This window comes from Panthera onca, chromosome B4 (assembly GCF_046562875.1).
Source record: "Panthera onca isolate mPanOnc1 chromosome B4, mPanOnc1 haplotype 2, whole genome shotgun sequence".
NCBI lineage: Eukaryota > Metazoa > Chordata > Mammalia > Carnivora > Felidae > Panthera > Panthera onca.
The window spans coordinates 125,809,639-125,828,895 of record NC_138345.1 but is presented as its reverse complement, the minus strand read 5'-3'; the positions used below and the strand labels follow the sequence as shown (position 1 = coordinate 125,828,895).

Here is a 19,257-nt window from a genome sequence, read left to right as displayed (position 1 = left end):
CAGTGTCATACCTTCTCCTCCTCCCTTTTGTGCAGGTGGCTCCCACATCTATAACTCCAGCTTCGGCCCTGCTCCTGCATCTTAATTCCACACTTGTAACTCTCTGAATGACCTCCAGCCATGATGCTGGCACAACAGCAACAGTGCTAATGGCGGCTGCCTTGTAATGAGTGCAGTGTGCCAAGTGCTAAACCTTTCGCACATATTTCTTATTTAATCCTCACATCCACCCTACGAAGCAGGTACTATTGTTAGTCCCAGCAGAGAGGTGAGAAATCAAGGCTCAGAGAAGTTATTTTATTTGTCCAAGGAGATGCACCAAGTATGTGGACAATCCAAGACTGAAGCCCAGATGTGTCTGGCTCCAAAGCTCTAGTATCTCAGTCTTCTCTCGGCTTCTCTGATATCTCATCTTCCCTGCCCGGTCCACCACCCCTAAACACACACACACACACACACACACACACACACACACACACACACGCACACACACACACACGCATGCACACACATGCGTGTGCTTCCTAACTTCTGCTAAACCAACCATTAACAACAACCACTATGCCAAGATCACCTAGGAGGTCACAAGAGGTGAAAAGTCCAAGTTTGAGAATGATCTACATTTCTTATAAATAAAGAACATATCGGGGTGTCTGGGTGGCTCAGCAGGTCAAGCATCCAACTTTCGCTCAGGTCATGACCTCACAGCTCGTGAGTTCAAGCCCCACATCGGGCTCTGTGCCGACAGCTTGGAGCCTGGAGCCTGCTTCTGATTCTGTATCTCCCTCTCTCTGACCCTTCCCTGCTTGCTTGCACACGCGCTTTCTCTCAAAAATAAATATACATTAAAAAAGCTGTAAAAAAAAAAAAAAAAAGAGCATATGGTTCACGGTTATCTCTATATTACCACTTGTTCACCTGAATTTCAATATGCTTTACTGATAGAAGGTAAGAGGTGGGTCTGAGCTCGTCAGCTAGTGAGAACCTCTAGAGTCAATTCTCATTTCTACCCTGGCCAAGCACAGGACTGGGTATATAGAACACACTCAAACAGGTTTCAGGGATGAATGCATTCATAAAATTGTGAAAAATCAGCTGTCTGATGAAGTCTGGTCTTTTGAGTAAGTTTTTTCTTCTTGATTTAACGGGAAAGGCACTGGATTTATAAGTCAAAGGTCACTTTGGCAAGTTAACAACGTCTTTTTTTTAAAAACTGGTCTCTCGTGGGAGACTGGAAGCTCAGTCAGGGCAGGGAGTTTGTTTCTCTGTTTTAATGCAATGTCCCAGGACTCAGCAGAGTGTCCAGCATGTTGTAGTAATCAACAGACATTGTTTAATGAAGAATGAATAGTTGACTCATGGCTGTTTCATTTATTTGCAGGTGACTAAAGCCATTTCAGTCACTAAAGTGACTAAAGTGATTTCAATTCTTAAGCTCCAATTTTTACATCTATAAAAACAAGCCAATTACAGGGAAGGAGGCAAGGGTTAGCATTTCATTAGCACACCACAAAATGCTCTATAACAAACTACAGATGCCCTTCATGTATGTAACACCTATTAAACAGTGCCAGAAGTATGTGAAGCTCTCATATAACGGTGCATATACTTTTACTGACCCCCCCAGGAGGTACCTTCTCATGATAAAATGAAGGTACACATTTGGTCACTATCTAGTTCACTTGAACAATGCACAAGAAAGAACTCAACGCTTATAGGGGTCTCCCTCCCTCCCTTTCCATATATATATATATATATATATAATTTTTATAATCCTATCCATATTTTAAATTCAGATATATATGTGTATATCTGTGCATACACATGATTATAAAAATAATCCAGTCTTAATTAAAACAGTACAAAAATGCAGAAAAGCACAAGACTAAAATTTGACTATAATCCCATTGGGAGGTAATCTTTGCTCCTATCTAGGTATGTGTCTGTTCCACCTAGAATGTGGAAAATTGGAAAAAGCAACACTCCCACCATAACAAGAGAAAGCCAGATAATCCACAAAATCCTAACTTTTCTTGAACCCACCAGACAACTGAGGTCACAACCACCTAGCCTGGAAGGCACAGAAAGACAGGCACCTCCAAAGAGAGAAGGACTTAGGAACTGGTTCATCTGTTCTGAGGGAGGAAAGCAGGATCTCTAGGTAAAAATAATTCAATTCAGTTTTTAAGACAAATTGCTAAGGGCCAAGTGTGAACTAGCATGACAGTAAAGAACTCTGGGAGCCACAGATGCAAAGGAAGTTTACACCTATTCACAAGATCTTCCCCACAGGCCTCACCAGGTGCTCGTGAGGAATCCTGGAGAATGAAGGAAGCATATTGCCAAGATGCCTGCTTGGAGGAGGAGAGCAACCATGGCTGCAGGGAGAGCGTGAAGTCCTAGCCAGCCAGCAGTCTCTCCCCTATGGAACAAAAGCCTCAAGTGGCCAGCGGGAGGAAGGAAACACGGTTGACTGTGGGCGTAGAAAGAGACCCAATGCAGGTGGGGGAAGTAAAAAGAAAAAGCTCTCTAACCTTGGTAGAAATCATCATGGGCTCAGACTATTAGAGATTCATATCTGGGGCAGGATAGGATCACAGAGAATGCCCGACTCTGAGAGCCAGCAACACAGAACCTGCTGGGGACTAAACCAGGACAGCAGGGAAACCCCCACACCTCCATACCAGCCCCAAACAGGCCAATAAGTGTTAAGAGAGGTACACAGGGAGGGTCTAAAGCTGAGGATGAGAACCCACCCCACCAACAAACTTTCAACCTAAGCACAGGGTACCGCAGAAGAATCTAGTAGTCTACTGAAGGTAACCCATAGCAACAACAAAACCCAAACCCAATCAACGCCTAAATAAGCTGACTCAACTCCCTACATCAAGAGCTAGGAGAGGAAGAGGCGTGTCTATTTCCAGACATAAATACTATTTACTTCAGTCTTTTCTAACTACTGTTTGGAAGTCAATAAAAAATTATAGGACACACAGAAAATTAAGAAAAAGAATCGACTATGACTGAATAGATTTAAAAAAAAAAAAAAAAGGGGGCGCCTGGGTGGCGCAGTCGGTTAAGCGTCCGACTTCAGCCAGGTCACGATCTCGCGGTCCGTGAGTTCGAGCCCCGCGTCAGGCTCTGGGCTGATGGCTCGGAGCCTGGAGCCTGTTTCCGATTCTGTGTCTCCCTCTCTCTCTGCCCCTCCCCCGTTCATGCTCTGTCTCTCTCTGTCCCAAAAATAAATAAAAAACGTTGAAAAAAAAAATTAAAAAAAAAAAAAAAAAAAAAGACCCATTCATACACTGCCTATAAGAGACTCACTTCAGACCTAAAGATACACACAGACTGAAAGTGAAGGGATACAAAAAGATAGTCCATGCAAATGAGAGTGAAAAAAAAGAAAAAATAAAACAAAGTAGCAATACTTATATCAGACAAAGAAAGACTTTAAAATAAAGATTGTGACAGGAAACAAGCGCATTACATAATGATAAAGGTATCAATCCAAAAAGAAGGTAAAACAATTGTAAATATCTATGCACTCAACACAGGAGCACTTAAATACATAAAGCAAATATTAACTGACATAAAAGGAGAAACTGACAGTAGTAGGGGACTTCAACATCCCACTTTCATCAATGGGTAGATCATCCAGGCAGAAAATCAACAAGGATACAGTGGCTTTGAACAATACATTAGACAAGATGGACTTAACAGATATATTCAAAACATTTCATCTAAAAACAGAACAAACCAATTTGACAATAAATTTCATATTAAAAAAGTGCAAAAAAATAAAAATAAAAACAGCAGAACACACATTCTTTTCAAGTGCACATGGAACATTCTCCAGGACAGATCACATGTTAGGCCACAAAACAAGTCTCAATAAATTTAATATTTAAATCATATTAAGCATATTTTCTGATCATAAAAGTATGAAACTAGAAATCAATTACAAGGAAAAAAAACTAGAAAGAACACAAACACATGGAGGCTAAACAAAATGCCTACCAAACAACCAATAGGTTAATGAAGAAATCAAAGAGGGAATTAGAAAAAAAACACGGAGACAAATGAAACTGAAAATACAATGGTCCAAAATCTGTGGGATGCAGCAAAAGCAGTTCTAAGAGGGAAGTTTATGGTGATACAGGCCTGCCTCAAGAAACATCTCCAAAAAATCTCAGACAATGTAACTTTATGCCTAAAGGAACTAGAAAAAGAACAGACAAAGCCCAAAGTGAGTAGAAGGAAGGAAGGAATAAAGATCAGAGTTGAAATAAATGAAACAGAAACTTACAACACAATAGATCAATAAAACAAAGAGGTGCTTTTTTAAAAAGGTAAACAAAAATGAGACACCTTTAGCCAGAGTCAGCAAGAAAAAAGATAGAGGACTCAAGAAAATTAAAAATGAAAGAAGAAAAATAACAACTGACATCACAGAAAAACAAACGATTATGAGAAACTATTAAAAAATTATACAACAACGAACTGGACAACCTAGAAGAAATGGATAAATTCCTAGAAACATACGATCATCCCAAACTGGATCAGGAAGAAACAGAAAATCTGAACAGACTGATTACTAGTAATGAAGTTGATCAGTAATAAAACAGAAGTCCAAAGTCAGACAGCTTCACAGGTGAATTCTACCAGCGATTTAAAGAAAAATTAATACTTACTATTCTCAAACTATTCCAAAACATAGAAAAGAAAGGAGAGCTTCCAAATTTATTCTACAAGGCATTACCCTGATACCAAAACCAGACAGACACTACCAAAAAAGAAAACTACAGGCCAGCATCCCCAATGAATACAGATGCAAAAATCCTTAACAAAATATTAGCAAACTACATTCAACAATACTTTAACAATCATTCACCATGATCAAGTGGGATTTATTGCCAAGATGCAAAGGTGGTTCCGTATACATAAACCAATCAAAGTGACACATCACATTAACAAAATGAAGGATAAAAACGATATGAACATCTGAATAGATGCAGAAAAAGCATTTGAAAATTTCAACATCCATTCATGATAAAAAAAAAAAACTCTCAACAAAGTGGGGTTTGGAGGAAACATACATCAACATAATAAAGGCCATAAATGACCAATCCACAGCTAACATCATACTCAATAGTGAAAAACTGAAAGCTTTTCCTCTAAGATCAAGAATAAGACAAGGATGTTCACTCTCACTTTTATTCAACAAAGTACAGGAAATCCTAGCCATAGCAATCAGATGAGAGAAAGAAATAAAAGGCATCCAAATTGTGAAGTAGAAGTTAAACTGTCCCTATTTGCAGATGACATGATACTATGTATAGAAAACCCTAAAGATTCCACCATAAAACTATTAGAATAAATGAATTCAGTAAGTTATAGGACACAAAATCAATATACAGAAATCTGTTGCATTTCTATACACTCATAATGAAGTAGCAGAAAAACAAACTAACAAAACAATTCCATTTACAATTGCACAAAACAGAATAAAATACCTAGGAATAAACTTGACCAAGGAAGTGAAAGACCTGTACTTTGAAAACTATAAAACAATAATGGAAGAAGCAGAACACAATATAAACAAATATAAAGAAACACATGCTCATGGGCTGGAAGAATTAATATTGTTAAAATGTCCATACTACCCAAAGCAATCTATAGATTGAATGCAATCTCTATCAAAATGCCAATAGTATTTTTCAGAGAACTTTAACAAATAATCCTAAAATTTGTGTGGAAACACAGAAGATCCCAAACAGCCAAAGCAATCTTGAGAAAGAAGAACAAAGCTGGAGGTACCACAATCCCGGATGTTAAAGTATACTACACAAAGCTAAAGTAATCAAAACGGTAAGGTACCGGCACAAAATAGACATATAGATCAATGCAACAGGAGGGAGAGTCAGAAATAAGCCCACGCTCATATGGTCAATTTATCTATGACAAAGGAGGCAAGAATATACGATGGGCAAAAGACAGTTTTTTCAACAAATGGTGTTGGGAAAACAAGACAGCTACATGCAAAAGAATGACACTGGACTACTTTCTTACCACATACACAAAAATAAACTCAAAATGGATTAAAGACCTAAATATGAGACCTGAATTACTACTAAAAGAAAACCTAGGTAGTAAGCTCTTGGACATTCACCTTAGCAATACATTTATGGATATGTCTCCTCAGACAAGGGAAACAAAAGCAAAAATAAACTTTTGCACAGCAAAGGAAACCATTGACAAAAGGCAACTTACTTAATGGAGGAAGACATTTACAAATGGCATACCCAATAAGGGGTCAATATCCAAAATATGTGAAGAACATATACAACTCAACACCAAAAATCAGACAATCCGATTAAAAATAAGCAGACCTGAATAGACATTTTTCAAAGGAAATATACAGGTGGCAACAGATACAGGAAAAGATGTTCAACATCACTAATCATCAAGGAAACGCGAATCAAAACCACAATGAAATATTACCTCATGCCAGTCACAATGGCTAGTATCAAAAAAGCAAAAACTAAAAAGTGCTGGTGAAGATATGTAGCAAAGGGAACCCTCTGCACTGTTGGTGGGAGTATAAATTAATGCAACCACTGTGGAAAACAGTATGGAGATTCCACAGAAAATTACAAATAGAAATACCACACAATTCAGTAAAAAATTCCACTGCTGGGTGTTTACCCAAAATGAAAACACTAACTCTGTGTTCACTGCAGCATATTTACAATAGCCAAGGTATGGACGCAACCCAAGTGTCCACCAATAAATAAACAAATAAAGAAGATGTGGTATATATACAGAACGGAATATTACTTAGCCATAAAAAAGAGTGAGATTTTGCCATTTGCAACAAAATGCATGACCCTAGAGAATATTATGTTAAGTGAAATAAGACAGACAGTAAAAGACAAATACCATATGATTTCACTTATACGTGGAATCTGAAAAAGAAAACAGACAAATAAAAAACCAGAAACAGAGTCATAAATACAGAGAACACACTGGTGGTCGCCAGAGGGGAGGGGTATGGGAAGGATAGGCAAAATAGGTGAAGGGCATTAACATGTACAAACTTCCAGTTACAAAGCAAGTAAGTCACAGGGGTGAAAAGTACAGCATTGGGAATATAGTCAATAATATCTTAAGAACATTGTACAGTGACAGGTGGTAACTACACTTACTGGGGTGAGCGCTGCATAATGTACAGAACTGCCCAGTCACTGTGTCGGATGCCTGAAACTAATATAACATTGTATGTCAACCATAATCCAATAAATTGGAGTAATACATATTTTTAAATAAAATAATACAAATAAATGATAAAAATAATACAAATTTTAAAAAGAAAAAGAATCCACTCTCAAGAGATAAAGGCATGAAGAGAACCTGAGTATCGAACAGGCAATTTATTTATTTATTTTTTATTTTATTTTTTTTAAATGGAACTGTAGTTGCCTTTTATTAAAACCATATGGTGTGTTGTTTTTAAGAGACTGGTTTTGCAGATCAGTTGGTTGTATACAACTATGCTGTCATTTCTCTTTCTGTACTGTAACTCATGTTTTAAATGAATTTGATGAATGAAATAATACCATTATTCTTGAAAAATATATTTTTTATTCTGTGTATAATTTTTCTAATGAAACTTTAAACCTTTGAAATGTGGTAGTATGTTTTCTGTAAGTGGAATCGCCTTTGTTACCAAATGAATAAGGACTGACCTAAGATCAGACTCTTGTTTTGGTCTGTGATGCATTTTAGTAGCCATTCTGAGCTTTTCATTGGCTCAGATTATATGTAAAATAAGGTTATATTACACACACTAAAGACTCAGTTTGAAGATAAGGACTGAAAATAGATATAGGGTTGAGATCCTAAAAAGCCTGCTGAATTTAACTTGTTCAACCTTCAAACAGGCAATTTAAAATAACTATCATTGGGGCACCTGGGTGGCTCAGACAGCTGAGGGTCTGACTTCAGCTCAGGTCATGATCTCACGGTTCATGAGTTTGAGCCCCACGTCAGGCTCTCTGCTGTCAGCACAGAGCCCACTTCAGATCCACTGTGCCCCCTCTCTCTGCCCCTCCCCTGCTCGCGCGCTCTCTCTCTCTCTCAAAAATAAACACTAAAATTTTTTTAAATAAATATGATTAATATGTTAAAGGTTCCCATGGAAAGGATAAACAATAAGTATGAACAGATGAGGAATTTCAGCAGAAACACAGAAATAATAAAAAGCCATCAAATGAAATGTTAGAAAATGAAAACAAAATATGGCAACAGAGGTGAAGAATGCCTTCAGCAATCTCATTAGCAAAGTCGACATATGCTAGAAAAAAATCAGTAAGCCTGAAGATAGGCCAATAAAAATGAATCTAACCAAAACACAAAACGAGTGAAAAAAGTTAAACAGAGCATCCAAGACAGTTGTGGGACGGTGTCAAACGGTCTGACATGCATGTAAGCTTAATCACAGAAGGAGAAAAGGGAGAAAACACAGAGCAGAAGATAATGGCAGGGAGTTTTCCAACAATAATGAAACACATCAAAGCAAACAGATCCAAGAAGTTCAGAAAATCTCAAGCAGGGTTAACTAGACACATCATATTCAAACAGCTAAAACCAAAGGTAGAGAAAATCCCAAAGGCAGCCAGAGGAAAAAAGGCACATTGTATACAAAGCAGAAAAGATGTACAAAGGTAAACATGCAAGCCGGAAAATGAACGGTTGAAATCTTTAAAGTGCTGAACATAAAACCAAACAGAAAACTTTGAATCCAGGACTCCATACCCACTGAAAGCATCTTTCAAAAATGAAAGAGAAATAATGACTTTTTCAGACCAACAAAAGCTGAGATGATTCATTAGCACCAGACCTGCAATACTAGAAATGTTTTAGACAACTCTTCAGGCAGGGGGATATTATAATCTCATCAAACACAGAAACCAGGATTTTATACAAAGAAATGAAGCTCAGAAATCACTAGGATGACAGTAAATTTAAAAGACCATCTTCTGAATCTTTAACCACTCCAAAGGTGAATTATCTAAAGCAAAAACAGTAACACCTGTGAGTGTAGAGCATCTACAAGACCAAAATGTGTGAAAGCAACGGCATAAAAAATGAGAGAATGAACTGGAGGTAGACTGCTGTCAGGTCCCCGCAGTCCATGAGGCGCAGTATGATACTACCCGAAGGTAGGCTGTGAAAAATGAAGATCTACAAACCCAGAGGCATCCACTAAAACAATTTTTAAAAGAGATCTAAGAAACAGTCTGATTATGGAGATAAAACAGAATGATTTTTAAAAAATTAACCTAAAACTAGGCACAAAAACAGGGGGAAAAAGGGTAAAAACGGAAGGAACTACTAGAAAACAACTAGCGAGGTGGAAAATTTTAATCAACCATATCATTAATAACATTAAATGCAATTCACATTAAATATGAAGGCCTAGACATAGCAACTAAAACTGGGAATTGTCAGACCGGGTGAAGAAGCAGGAGCTCACACTATACGTTGGCTACGTGAGATCTACTCTAACTATGAAGACACAGAGTAACAGGGTGGGAAAAGGCATGCCATGCAAACACCGAGTGGTAAGTGGTTATCAGGCAATGGCAGTGGGAATAAGAGGGGCATGAGAAAAGTTTTTAAAGTGATGAAATTGTTCTATGTTTCAATCGTACAGTTGACCCTTGAACTTGTGAACTAAGTGAACACACTTACATATGAATTGATTTTCAATAAATACAGTAAATTTATTTTCTCTTCCTTATGATTTTCCTTTTTTTTAAAGTTTATTTATTTGGGAGACATAGAGATAGCACAAGTGGGGGGGGAGGGGCAGAGAGACAGAGACAGAGACAGAGACAGAGACAGAGAGTGAGAGAGAGAGAGAGAGAGAGAGAGAGAGAGAGAGAGAATCCCAAGCAGGCTCCATGCTGCCAGCACAGGCCCAATGCAGGGCTAAAACCCACAAAGCTGTGAGATCACGACCTGAGCCGAAACCAAGAGTTGGACACTTAGCCAACTGAGCCACCCAGGTGCCCATTCCTTGTAATTTTCTTAACAGCATTTTCGTCTCTTACTCTATTGTAAGAATACCATACGTAATACACAGAGCAGACAAAAATATGTTTAATCGCCTGTTTGTATTACTGGTAAGGCTTCTGGTCAACAGTAGACTATTAGTACTTGGGCTTTGGAGGAGTCAAAAGTTATATGCAAATTTTTGACTGCACAGGGGTTTGGCACCTCTAGTCCCTGTGTTGTTCAAAGATCAGCTGTATACACTAAAAATGGTGAATGTTACTATATATAAAGTATACTCCAAATAAACCTGAATTTCAAAAATAAAATGAAATAAACAGCTATAAACATATACGTAACAATATAAAATGAAATGATAGAACTAAGAACAAAAGTATCTATTGTATCAGTAAATGTAATTGGGCTAGACCTTTTTAATAAGAGAAAAAAATCTGATTGAACTATAAAACAAATTCTAAATGGTTCTGCATATAAGCAAGTTATAAAGGTTAAATATAAAAAGATGGGCAAATGCATTTGGGACAGATGAAAACAAAGAGAAAATAGAGGTAATGATCTTAGTATCAGACAAGCTAAATTGTTGGCCAAAAAAAATTTCAATTAGACTTTATAATGCCAAGAGTACAATTTACAATGAAGATGTCACAATTCATAATGAAGCTGTTGTTCACATTGAAGATAAAGCAGCTAGAAATATCAAGGCATCATATAACATAGCATCAATATTCAAAAACAAAAATTATAGGAGATCCAAGGTGAAATAGGTTAGCACACATTAGCAGTAAGTCTTAAAACTTATTTACCTATCTTGATCCATAACAGTCTAAGTGGACAGCACTAAGACAAAGGAGAACTTAGTAACAACAATGTTGACCCAAATACATATATGTCAAAGTCTGTACTTTGAATGCAGATAGTGTTTCTTCTTTCCAAGTGGCACAAAATTGACCATATATTAGACAACAAATAAAACCTCAAAAGAAGAAACAGTTCAGAAAACAATCCCTACTCAATAAAGGCTAAAATGAATAGCATAAGTAGAAGGTAATAGCTCCTAACAATTGGAAGTTTTAAAGTCCTCTTTTAAAGTTCTTAGGACATAGAGGAACTCCAATCCAAAGCTGCAAAATACCTAGAAAATAATGACGTTAAAATAGTACGTCTCGAAAACTATGGGATACAGGTAAAACAGTGCTCAAAGAAAGACCTAACCCTGAAATATCTATGTTATTAAACAAGAATGAAAGAAAGTAAGTAAATCAGCATCTATTTTTTTTTGTCAGTTGTTTTTGGTCACTGATAAAACAACTATGTAGTGGGCATTCAATAAAATATTTGTTGAATACACGAAGAACAGAGTAAGCTTAAGAAAGTAAAAGAAATGAGTTAAATAAAAGAAATCGATGTATTGGAAAAAAATAAAGAGTAATAGCACCAATAAATATATCCAAGGGTATGTTCCTTGAAAAAAATAAGACAAAACAGGTAACTTAATCACAAAATAGCAGCAGAAAGCACACCTCTACAACCTAAAACATAGTAACGCAGAAATAATCACAGACACAGAGGAAACTCAATGAGTCTATAGACTCACTTTGCCCAACCCCAAGCAAATAAATTTAAAGATCTAGAAGTGGACATTTTCTAGGAAGATATAATTTAACAAAACTTACCTCAGAGAAGACAGAAAATTGAAACTAACCAATTACTATAGAAAAAAAAAAAAAGAAAAATTCAAAGATTTACTCCCACAAAACACTACACCCAGATGCCTTCAAAGGGGAATTAATTATGTGTGTCTCCAAGAGCAAATCATTTCAATGCTATTTAAAGTGTGTCAGAGCTTAGAGAAAAAAGGGGGTGGAGAGAAGCTTCCACATTTCTTTCACAAAGCAAGAAAAACATTGATACCAACAACTAATGAAGATCAAACACAAAAAGAAAATTGCAGACCAATCTCACTTTATGATTTTGATGCAGAGACTCTACGTAAAACATTAGCAAATAAAATCCTGTAGCATATTAAAGAATATATACAGTGAGTAAGTGGAGTTTATTCTAGGAATGCAAGAATGGTTCAATATTAGGAGATGAGTAAAATAGTAATTTCCATAGATGATGAAAACCACTGGATAATATTCAACAACGCTTCTTGATAAAATATTTAATGAATTTTAAAAAGACAGACATTCCTTAATAGGATAAAATACGTCAGTCTTAATCCAAAAGCCCACATGATGTTTAATGAAGAAACTACATGCATTTTCATTAAAGTTGAGAACTTCAACATGTTCTTGAGGTATAAGTCAATGTAACTAGACAAGAGAAATAAATGAGAGGTATAAAAATTAGAAAAACAGTGGTAAAATTATCTGTATTTGTAGATGATAGGATTCTAAACATGGAAAGTCTAAGAGAACCTCAAAAAATAAATACAACAAGATAAGCTTGACATGGCCAGCTCAAATAGAACACACAGATACCAGTAGCTTTTATATACACAACCCACCACCCATCAAGAGCTATGGAGGAAAAGAACACGTTCACACTAGCATCAAAAAGATAAACATCTAAGAATAAATTTTTAAAATGTGTAAAATTTATATGAAAAAACATCTGCAATACTCCTGCAGTCACAACATTAAAGATCAGGATAAATGTCAAGGCAAACTATGTTTCCCATTAGGAATTCTCAATATCATTAATATACACTTTTTCCTAAATTGATTTCTAAATGTAATGTAATCTCAGTAAGAATACATGTGTAAGTGCTATATATGTCTATATATTGAAATAGACAAACTGATGGCAAAGTAGTTCATACGGGAAAAAAAGTGATAATAATAGGAAAATGGTTTTAAAAAGGAAAGTAAGTATGAGGAGCTAGTCCTACTAAATATTAAATATGTTTAAAAAGCACAAAACTAGTGGTGCCTGGGTGGCTCAGTCGGTTGGGCGTCCCACTTCGGCTCAGGTCATGATCTCATGGTCCGTGAGTTCGAGCCCCGCATCGGGCTCTGGGCTGACAGCTCAGAGCCCTGAGCCTGTTTCGGATTCTGTGTCTCCCTCTCTCTCTGACCCTCCCCTGCTCATGCTCTGTCTCTGTCTCAAAAATAAATAAATGTTAAAAAAAATTTTAAAAAAATTAAAAAAATAAAATAAAAGCACAAAACTTAAAACAGAGTGACCCTGGGACATGAATGTATAGAAATATCAATGGCATAGGATAGGAAGTCCAGAAATAGCCCTTAATACATACAGAATTTATTATATAAAAAAAGAGACATCTCAAATCTATGAAGAAAAGATGGAATAACTAACATATGGTGTTGGGAGAACAGGATAGCTGCTGAGGAGAAAATAAAGCCACATTTTACATCCTAGACCAGGATGAATTCCAAATTGAACAAAAATTCAAAAGTACAAAATTAAACCATAAAGTTAGTGGGATAAACCATGGGAAAATTAGTTAATCATTGGAGTGGGGAGGACTTTAAAAACTATGACACAAAATCCAGAAGCCATAAAAACAAGGGTTGATACATATAACTACATTTCTGTGAGGCAAAGACCAAAGAATGAAAACAAAATGAGAAAAAAATTGCAATTCTTAATACAGAGAAATGGTTACTACATCTAATAAATAAACAGCTCCTAAAAATCAATGAGAAAAAACATCAACCACCAAATAGAAAAATAATCAAAGGATAAGAACTGAGTTCAAATTGGTGCAGGCACTCTGGAAAACAGTATGGAGGTTCCTCAAAAAATTAAAAATAGAACTACTCTACAACCCAGCAACTATACTACTAGGAATTTATCCAAAGGATACAAAAATGCAGATTCGAAGGGGCATATGCACCCCAATGTTTATAGCAGTGCTATCAACAATAGCCAAATTATGGAAAGAGCCCAAGTGTCCATAGACTGAAGAAAGGATAAAAAAGATGTGGAATACTACTTGGCAACGAAAAAGAATGGAATCTTGCCACTTGCAACAATGTAGATGGAACTAGAGGGTATTATGCTAAGTGAAATAAGCCAGAGAAAGATATCACATGATTACATTCATATGTGGAATTTAAAAAACTCAACAGATGAACATAAGGGAAAGGAAGGAAAAAAAAAGATAAAAACAGAGAGGGAGGCAAACCACAAGAGACTCTTAAATAAAGACAACAAACTGAGGGTTGCTGGAGGGGGGGGGTGGTTAAATGGGTGACAGACATTAAGGAGGGCACTTTTGGGGATGAGCACGGGGTGTCATATGTAAGAAATGAATCACTGGGTTCTACTCCTGAAGCTAAGACTACACTGTATGCTAACTAACTTGAAAATAAAAATAAAAATTAAAAAACTGAGAGTTCATAGGAAAGAAAATAGAAATTGCTCTTAAAATATAAAGAGGTACTCAATTTCACTCATAACAAGAGAAAAACACATTACAACTTCACGGAGAAAAGTTCCAAGTCACATAACCTTTGAGCTAGAAATTCAGCCCTGTGGGAATTTATTCCTCACACACAGTTCACGTATTGGGATAAGTGGTGCCCTCCCCACCAAATGTGCACCCGGAACCTGTGAAGACGACATTTTTTTGCAGATGCGATTATTAGGGATCTTGAGACGAGATCCTGGATTAACTGGGTGGGCCTTAAATATGATGACAAGTATCCTTATAAGAGGCACAGAGACAGACAAGAGTGGGAGTCAATGTGAAGACGGAGGCTGAGAATGGAGGGATGCATCTATAAGCCAAGGAACACCCAAGACTTCCAGCCACCACTAGAGGCTAGGAGAGAGGCATGGAGTAGATCTTCGCTCACAGTCCCTGGAAGGAACCACTCCTGCCTTGATTTCAGACTCCTGGCCTCCAAAACTGTGAGAGAATTCCTTACTGCTGTTTTAAGCCACCCAGTTTATGCTACTTTGCTGCCGCAGCCCCGGGAAGCTAACGCACTCCACCCAGAAAAAGAATGTCCTTCAAACATCATTCATCACGGTGTTAATCTGTAGTGAAACAAGACTGGAAACATGAAGACAACTCACTGAATTCAGTACAGTGGAACAGTACGCAGGCATAAAAAAGAATAAAACCTCTTTACAGACTGATTGGAAATGTTCTCGAACAGTCCCAACAAGAAATAGATGCCGTTCAAAATCGGAGAGTTTATTTACAAGGGACAAGTCAAGCAGGTGTTGACAGGCATGTAGGAGCCCAGAAGGGAGACAGTTGCCATTGGAGACAGCAGCAAGCTCTCACCCACCCCATGTGTAAAGGAAAAACTTCCAACCTAAGCACAAGGCACTCCGGAAGAATTTGAATCTGGTGGTAGGCTGGAAGGCCCCAGAGGCCTATGGATGGACACGGCCAGCCCGAGGTGACCTCATGGGGATGGAGACAGAATCTGTCTCCCTCCCTCTACTCTCCCCACTGGCTGAGCCCAGCTGGAAGCCACAGGAAAGGAGCCCTTCCAGAAGCGCTGCATTTGGTCCAGCCCCAGGGCAGGAGGCAGCATGGGGCACAGTAGGGAGTGATCTGGAGGGGCCTGGAAGCCCCAGTATAAGCTCCCAGACTGTTTTTACTGTTCTGTATTTTACTCCAAGACTATTATTATATTGCTCTATATTATACAGAACATTGTAATATAGTATATTTCTGTTTCAGTGAAAAAGAGCATGTTGGATGCATTGGTTGTATGTGCACAGCAGATCTGGACGGACCCCATTCCCCAAGAAAATGACTATATTTGATGCTATATAGAGGGGCCCGGGGTGTCCTGGGGAACAGGAGTCTATGGAGGGAGACTTTTCACTATATACTCTACTACACTTTTTGAATTTTGAACCATACAAATGGTTCAAAATATTAAAATTTTTATTTGCATTAAAAATTATAAATAAAACTGAAATCTTAAGACCCCAGTGTTAATGGTCTTTAAAGGGAGACCCCCGGACAGCGAGGGATCATGTTCAGTGAAAGAGAGGCAGGAACGGTGAGTCTGTGGACCAGTCATGAGGGGAGACGGGAAGAAGCGTGCCCACCTGTCAGGTAATGCCTGCAGCACGGTGGGCATCAGCACCCCCGAGATAGCTTTGTAGAGGATGGAGTCACACACACCGACGATGTTCACCACCGTGGAGGAGCCCAGCACGGGAAGCATGTGGGGCGGCATTCCTTGCCAAAAGTGCAGGAGGAAACTTTGAACCTGTATCAGTCCACAGAAAAAAATCATGAGGTTACAGAAGGTTCTCCCGACAGGGCCTGGGACCCCACTAGTCTGCAGTGGGGTCCTCTGCGTCCCCTGCTGTGGCACAGGAGGCCCTGTCCAGAGTCTCCCCCCACCCCCACCCCCGGCCCAGTCCCCCTGTGTCCCATGCCCACTGCTGCAGAACCACCTGGCCTGGCAGCCTGGGGGCTACTCTGCCCTGGGAGAGAGGAACAAACAGTACATTAACCCATCAACCCCTTCATGCTCACCGTGGTCTAGGAAAAGTTAAAGGGATATTGTTCTTAATGAGCTCAGAGCACTGTACTCACTATCCTTTGGGCCAGTTGGTGACCTCTGGGGGTTCTCAGAAAGAAGGAGATGATGTGGGATTGCTGGTAAAAGGAATGTATCTGGGAGGGAGGAAAATGGGTGCCACAAACAAGACTCCCGATTCAAATGTGTGCACTAAAAATGGAATAAAATGCTGGGGCCTCTTCCTCTCCAAATTCCTCCACTTCCCCAAAGAGCCCTGGCCGGTAGCTGCCACTATGGGATGCTAGATGGTGGTATGTGAGCAGTAAGCTACGTGGGCACCCAACCCCAAACACTAGTACAGAATGGAAATAGAGTAGGCACTCAAGAGTGCATTATTAACTTGATGACAGCAGGAGCTGCAGCTGTGCTGTTGGGTGAGCAAGCAGCAGAATCAATGTCTAAGGCAGAGAACTCTTCGGTGGCCTGTATACGTCCGTCTTTTACTATGTGAGATGGACACCAGGGAGAGAGCAGGGCAGGGGGGCCTGAGGTGTGGGACAAGAGAAGGGAAGTGAAGGGAAACAGCAAAGATGGTTAACTGCTGTATATGATAACATTAAAAATACCTGGAGTTTAACTAACACTGGGGAGCGGCTCGTCTTGAAGACAGGGGACAAATTACTGAATTTTTGTGAATGCTCATAGGCTCGACTTGGTTCCTGGACCATGTGTCCTTCTTTCTCCCATGGATGGGGACTCTCGAACCCCCACATGTAGCATTTATCCACATTCCTGGTTCCCTATCCACCCCTGATTCAATGCAAAAGACAATTTAGTCTAACACTTTGGAGGTGGTGTTGCACCAGGCATTGGCTTTATTTATTTGTGACTACTATATGCCTGGTACTTTGCACTGGTTCTCTCACTTAGTACTTGTAATTCTACCACGGCTGAGAATCCTTACTTCCATTTGGCAGAGATATTAACTTATTTGTCCGAATCCAGACAGCAAGGGAGGGAATGGATGAGGTGGAGCCCCCATCTGCCAATCCGTCTCGTGGCTAGTTTGTTCCTCTCATGGTTACTGGCCTTCTTCTCCACTCCTGAGACCCATCTCTATCCTTGGACTGCTGCTCACCCCCCAGCTTCCTGCCCTGGCCCTGGTGGCTTGCGGTGTCCTTCAGGCCCCTCTCAGGACTGGGGTCTTGCTTTCCTCTGATCAGGCGACCTCAGACTCCAGCCTGGTGACCCGAGCTCCACCTCGTCTGGGCAGGCCTTCCCTGACATTCACAGCCTGCGCTGGATGGTGGGAGGCTTGGGGGATAAGAATTGGGGTGAAAAGCATACCCCCTGACTCCCTAGGGGGCAAATGGTGGTTGATGATCAAAACCATGATCAAAGTGGTGAATGAAGCTCAGGTTTGTAAACTGTGCAACTTAAGTCACAGTTCCATTCATTCTGCAATAGTGAAAATACTGCAAAGTATTCAGCCAGATCAAAAATCAAAACAGAAAATCCAGATGAGTGAAGACTATCTTCCAGAGTTCCAACTCTGGCTCCACTACCAACCAGCGGTACAGTAATATCTCCAAGTTCAGAGATAGCTAAGCTTCCTTACCTGTGAAATTACAATAAAAGTAGTATTTACTGCATAGGTTTTGGTAAAGATTCCCCCAAAAGTACTTATTTTAGTGCTTGGCACACAGCAGATACTTAATAAAGGATAGTGGTGGTGGTTGTTATTGCATCATGGAGACACTACCACTACCAGGCCCAAGAAATCCATGGACTGCCCGAAGCAGTTATGACCCCTTGTCTAAGTGTCTAAGTGTCACCCAGCCAGGATTCCCACTGTGGCTCTGCTCATCTATCGTTGGGACACCTGGTGGTTGACTCCTCTTTTGGCCTTAGCTAGGAGGTGGCCAGGCCTCTTGGAAAAGGTGCTTTCTCTCTCCAGGACTACTATTCCCTGATCCCAGCTTGTCCCTGAGCATCATCCTCAGGCCGAGTTCTGGACCTTCCTGCCTGCCCTTCCAACACTACCTAAGAAGCTCTGCCCAGTTGATTCCTACGATTTGGTAGATTCTGAATTCATTTGTCTTTCTTAGCTCTCTGTGTGTGCAGCCCAACTCCTTTTTTATATGTGAGCAGTCAGTTTCAAACAGAAATTCTGGAAAAGATCAGCAGCTGTGTAGGTTAAAACAAAGCTGTGGAAAATCAGTCTTTAGCAGGCATCTGTCTGTTTCAAGCCTGCTCAAGTTGCATAGGGAGGCCTGATCGGTCCTCAGTCTCCTGAGCAGCCTTTTGAGAGGGGCGGGGGGTGTTAGCCAGTTTTGACCTCCCTTTCTACTCTCCACATTTCAGGCTATTTAACGTCCAAAGGTATTGGTTCCTTGGAGTGGGAAGGAAAAGGAAGGAGGGAGAAGAGTGGAAAGCTCAAGAGCAGGGACTTGGAAGTTGGGTGTGAAATGGACAGACATGGCGTTCTAGCAGGAGGTGGGGCTGGTGGGACCTCCCAAGGGACTGGATATGAAGGGCAAGGGAAAGAGAAGCATCAAGCCTCATGACTTGAGCAATTAGATGGGTGGTGGTGGTAGTCTGAGATGGGAAAAACAAACTCAGGTGGAAAATTAGAGCTCTGATTTGACCATGTTAGGTTGGATGTCAAGTCAACTGAACCTGGAGCTCAGGCCTAAATATATAAATGTGAGAG

At 39.5% G+C, this 19,257-nt stretch overlaps 1 protein-coding gene across 5 annotated transcripts in view; it reads right to left on the bottom strand.

Moving 5' to 3' along the window:
- Positions 1–19,257, bottom strand: part of RFX4 (regulatory factor X4) — a 164,104-nt gene that overhangs the window by 54,310 nt on the left and 90,537 nt on the right. For all 5 annotated transcript variants that reach the window (XM_060656539.3, XM_060656540.3, XM_060656541.3 and 2 more), the window contains one exon: positions 16,123–16,286. In XM_060656539.3, the coding sequence (XP_060512522.1) occupies positions 16,123–16,286 (164 nt within the window). The remainder of the gene's footprint in view (positions 1–16,122; positions 16,287–19,257) is intronic.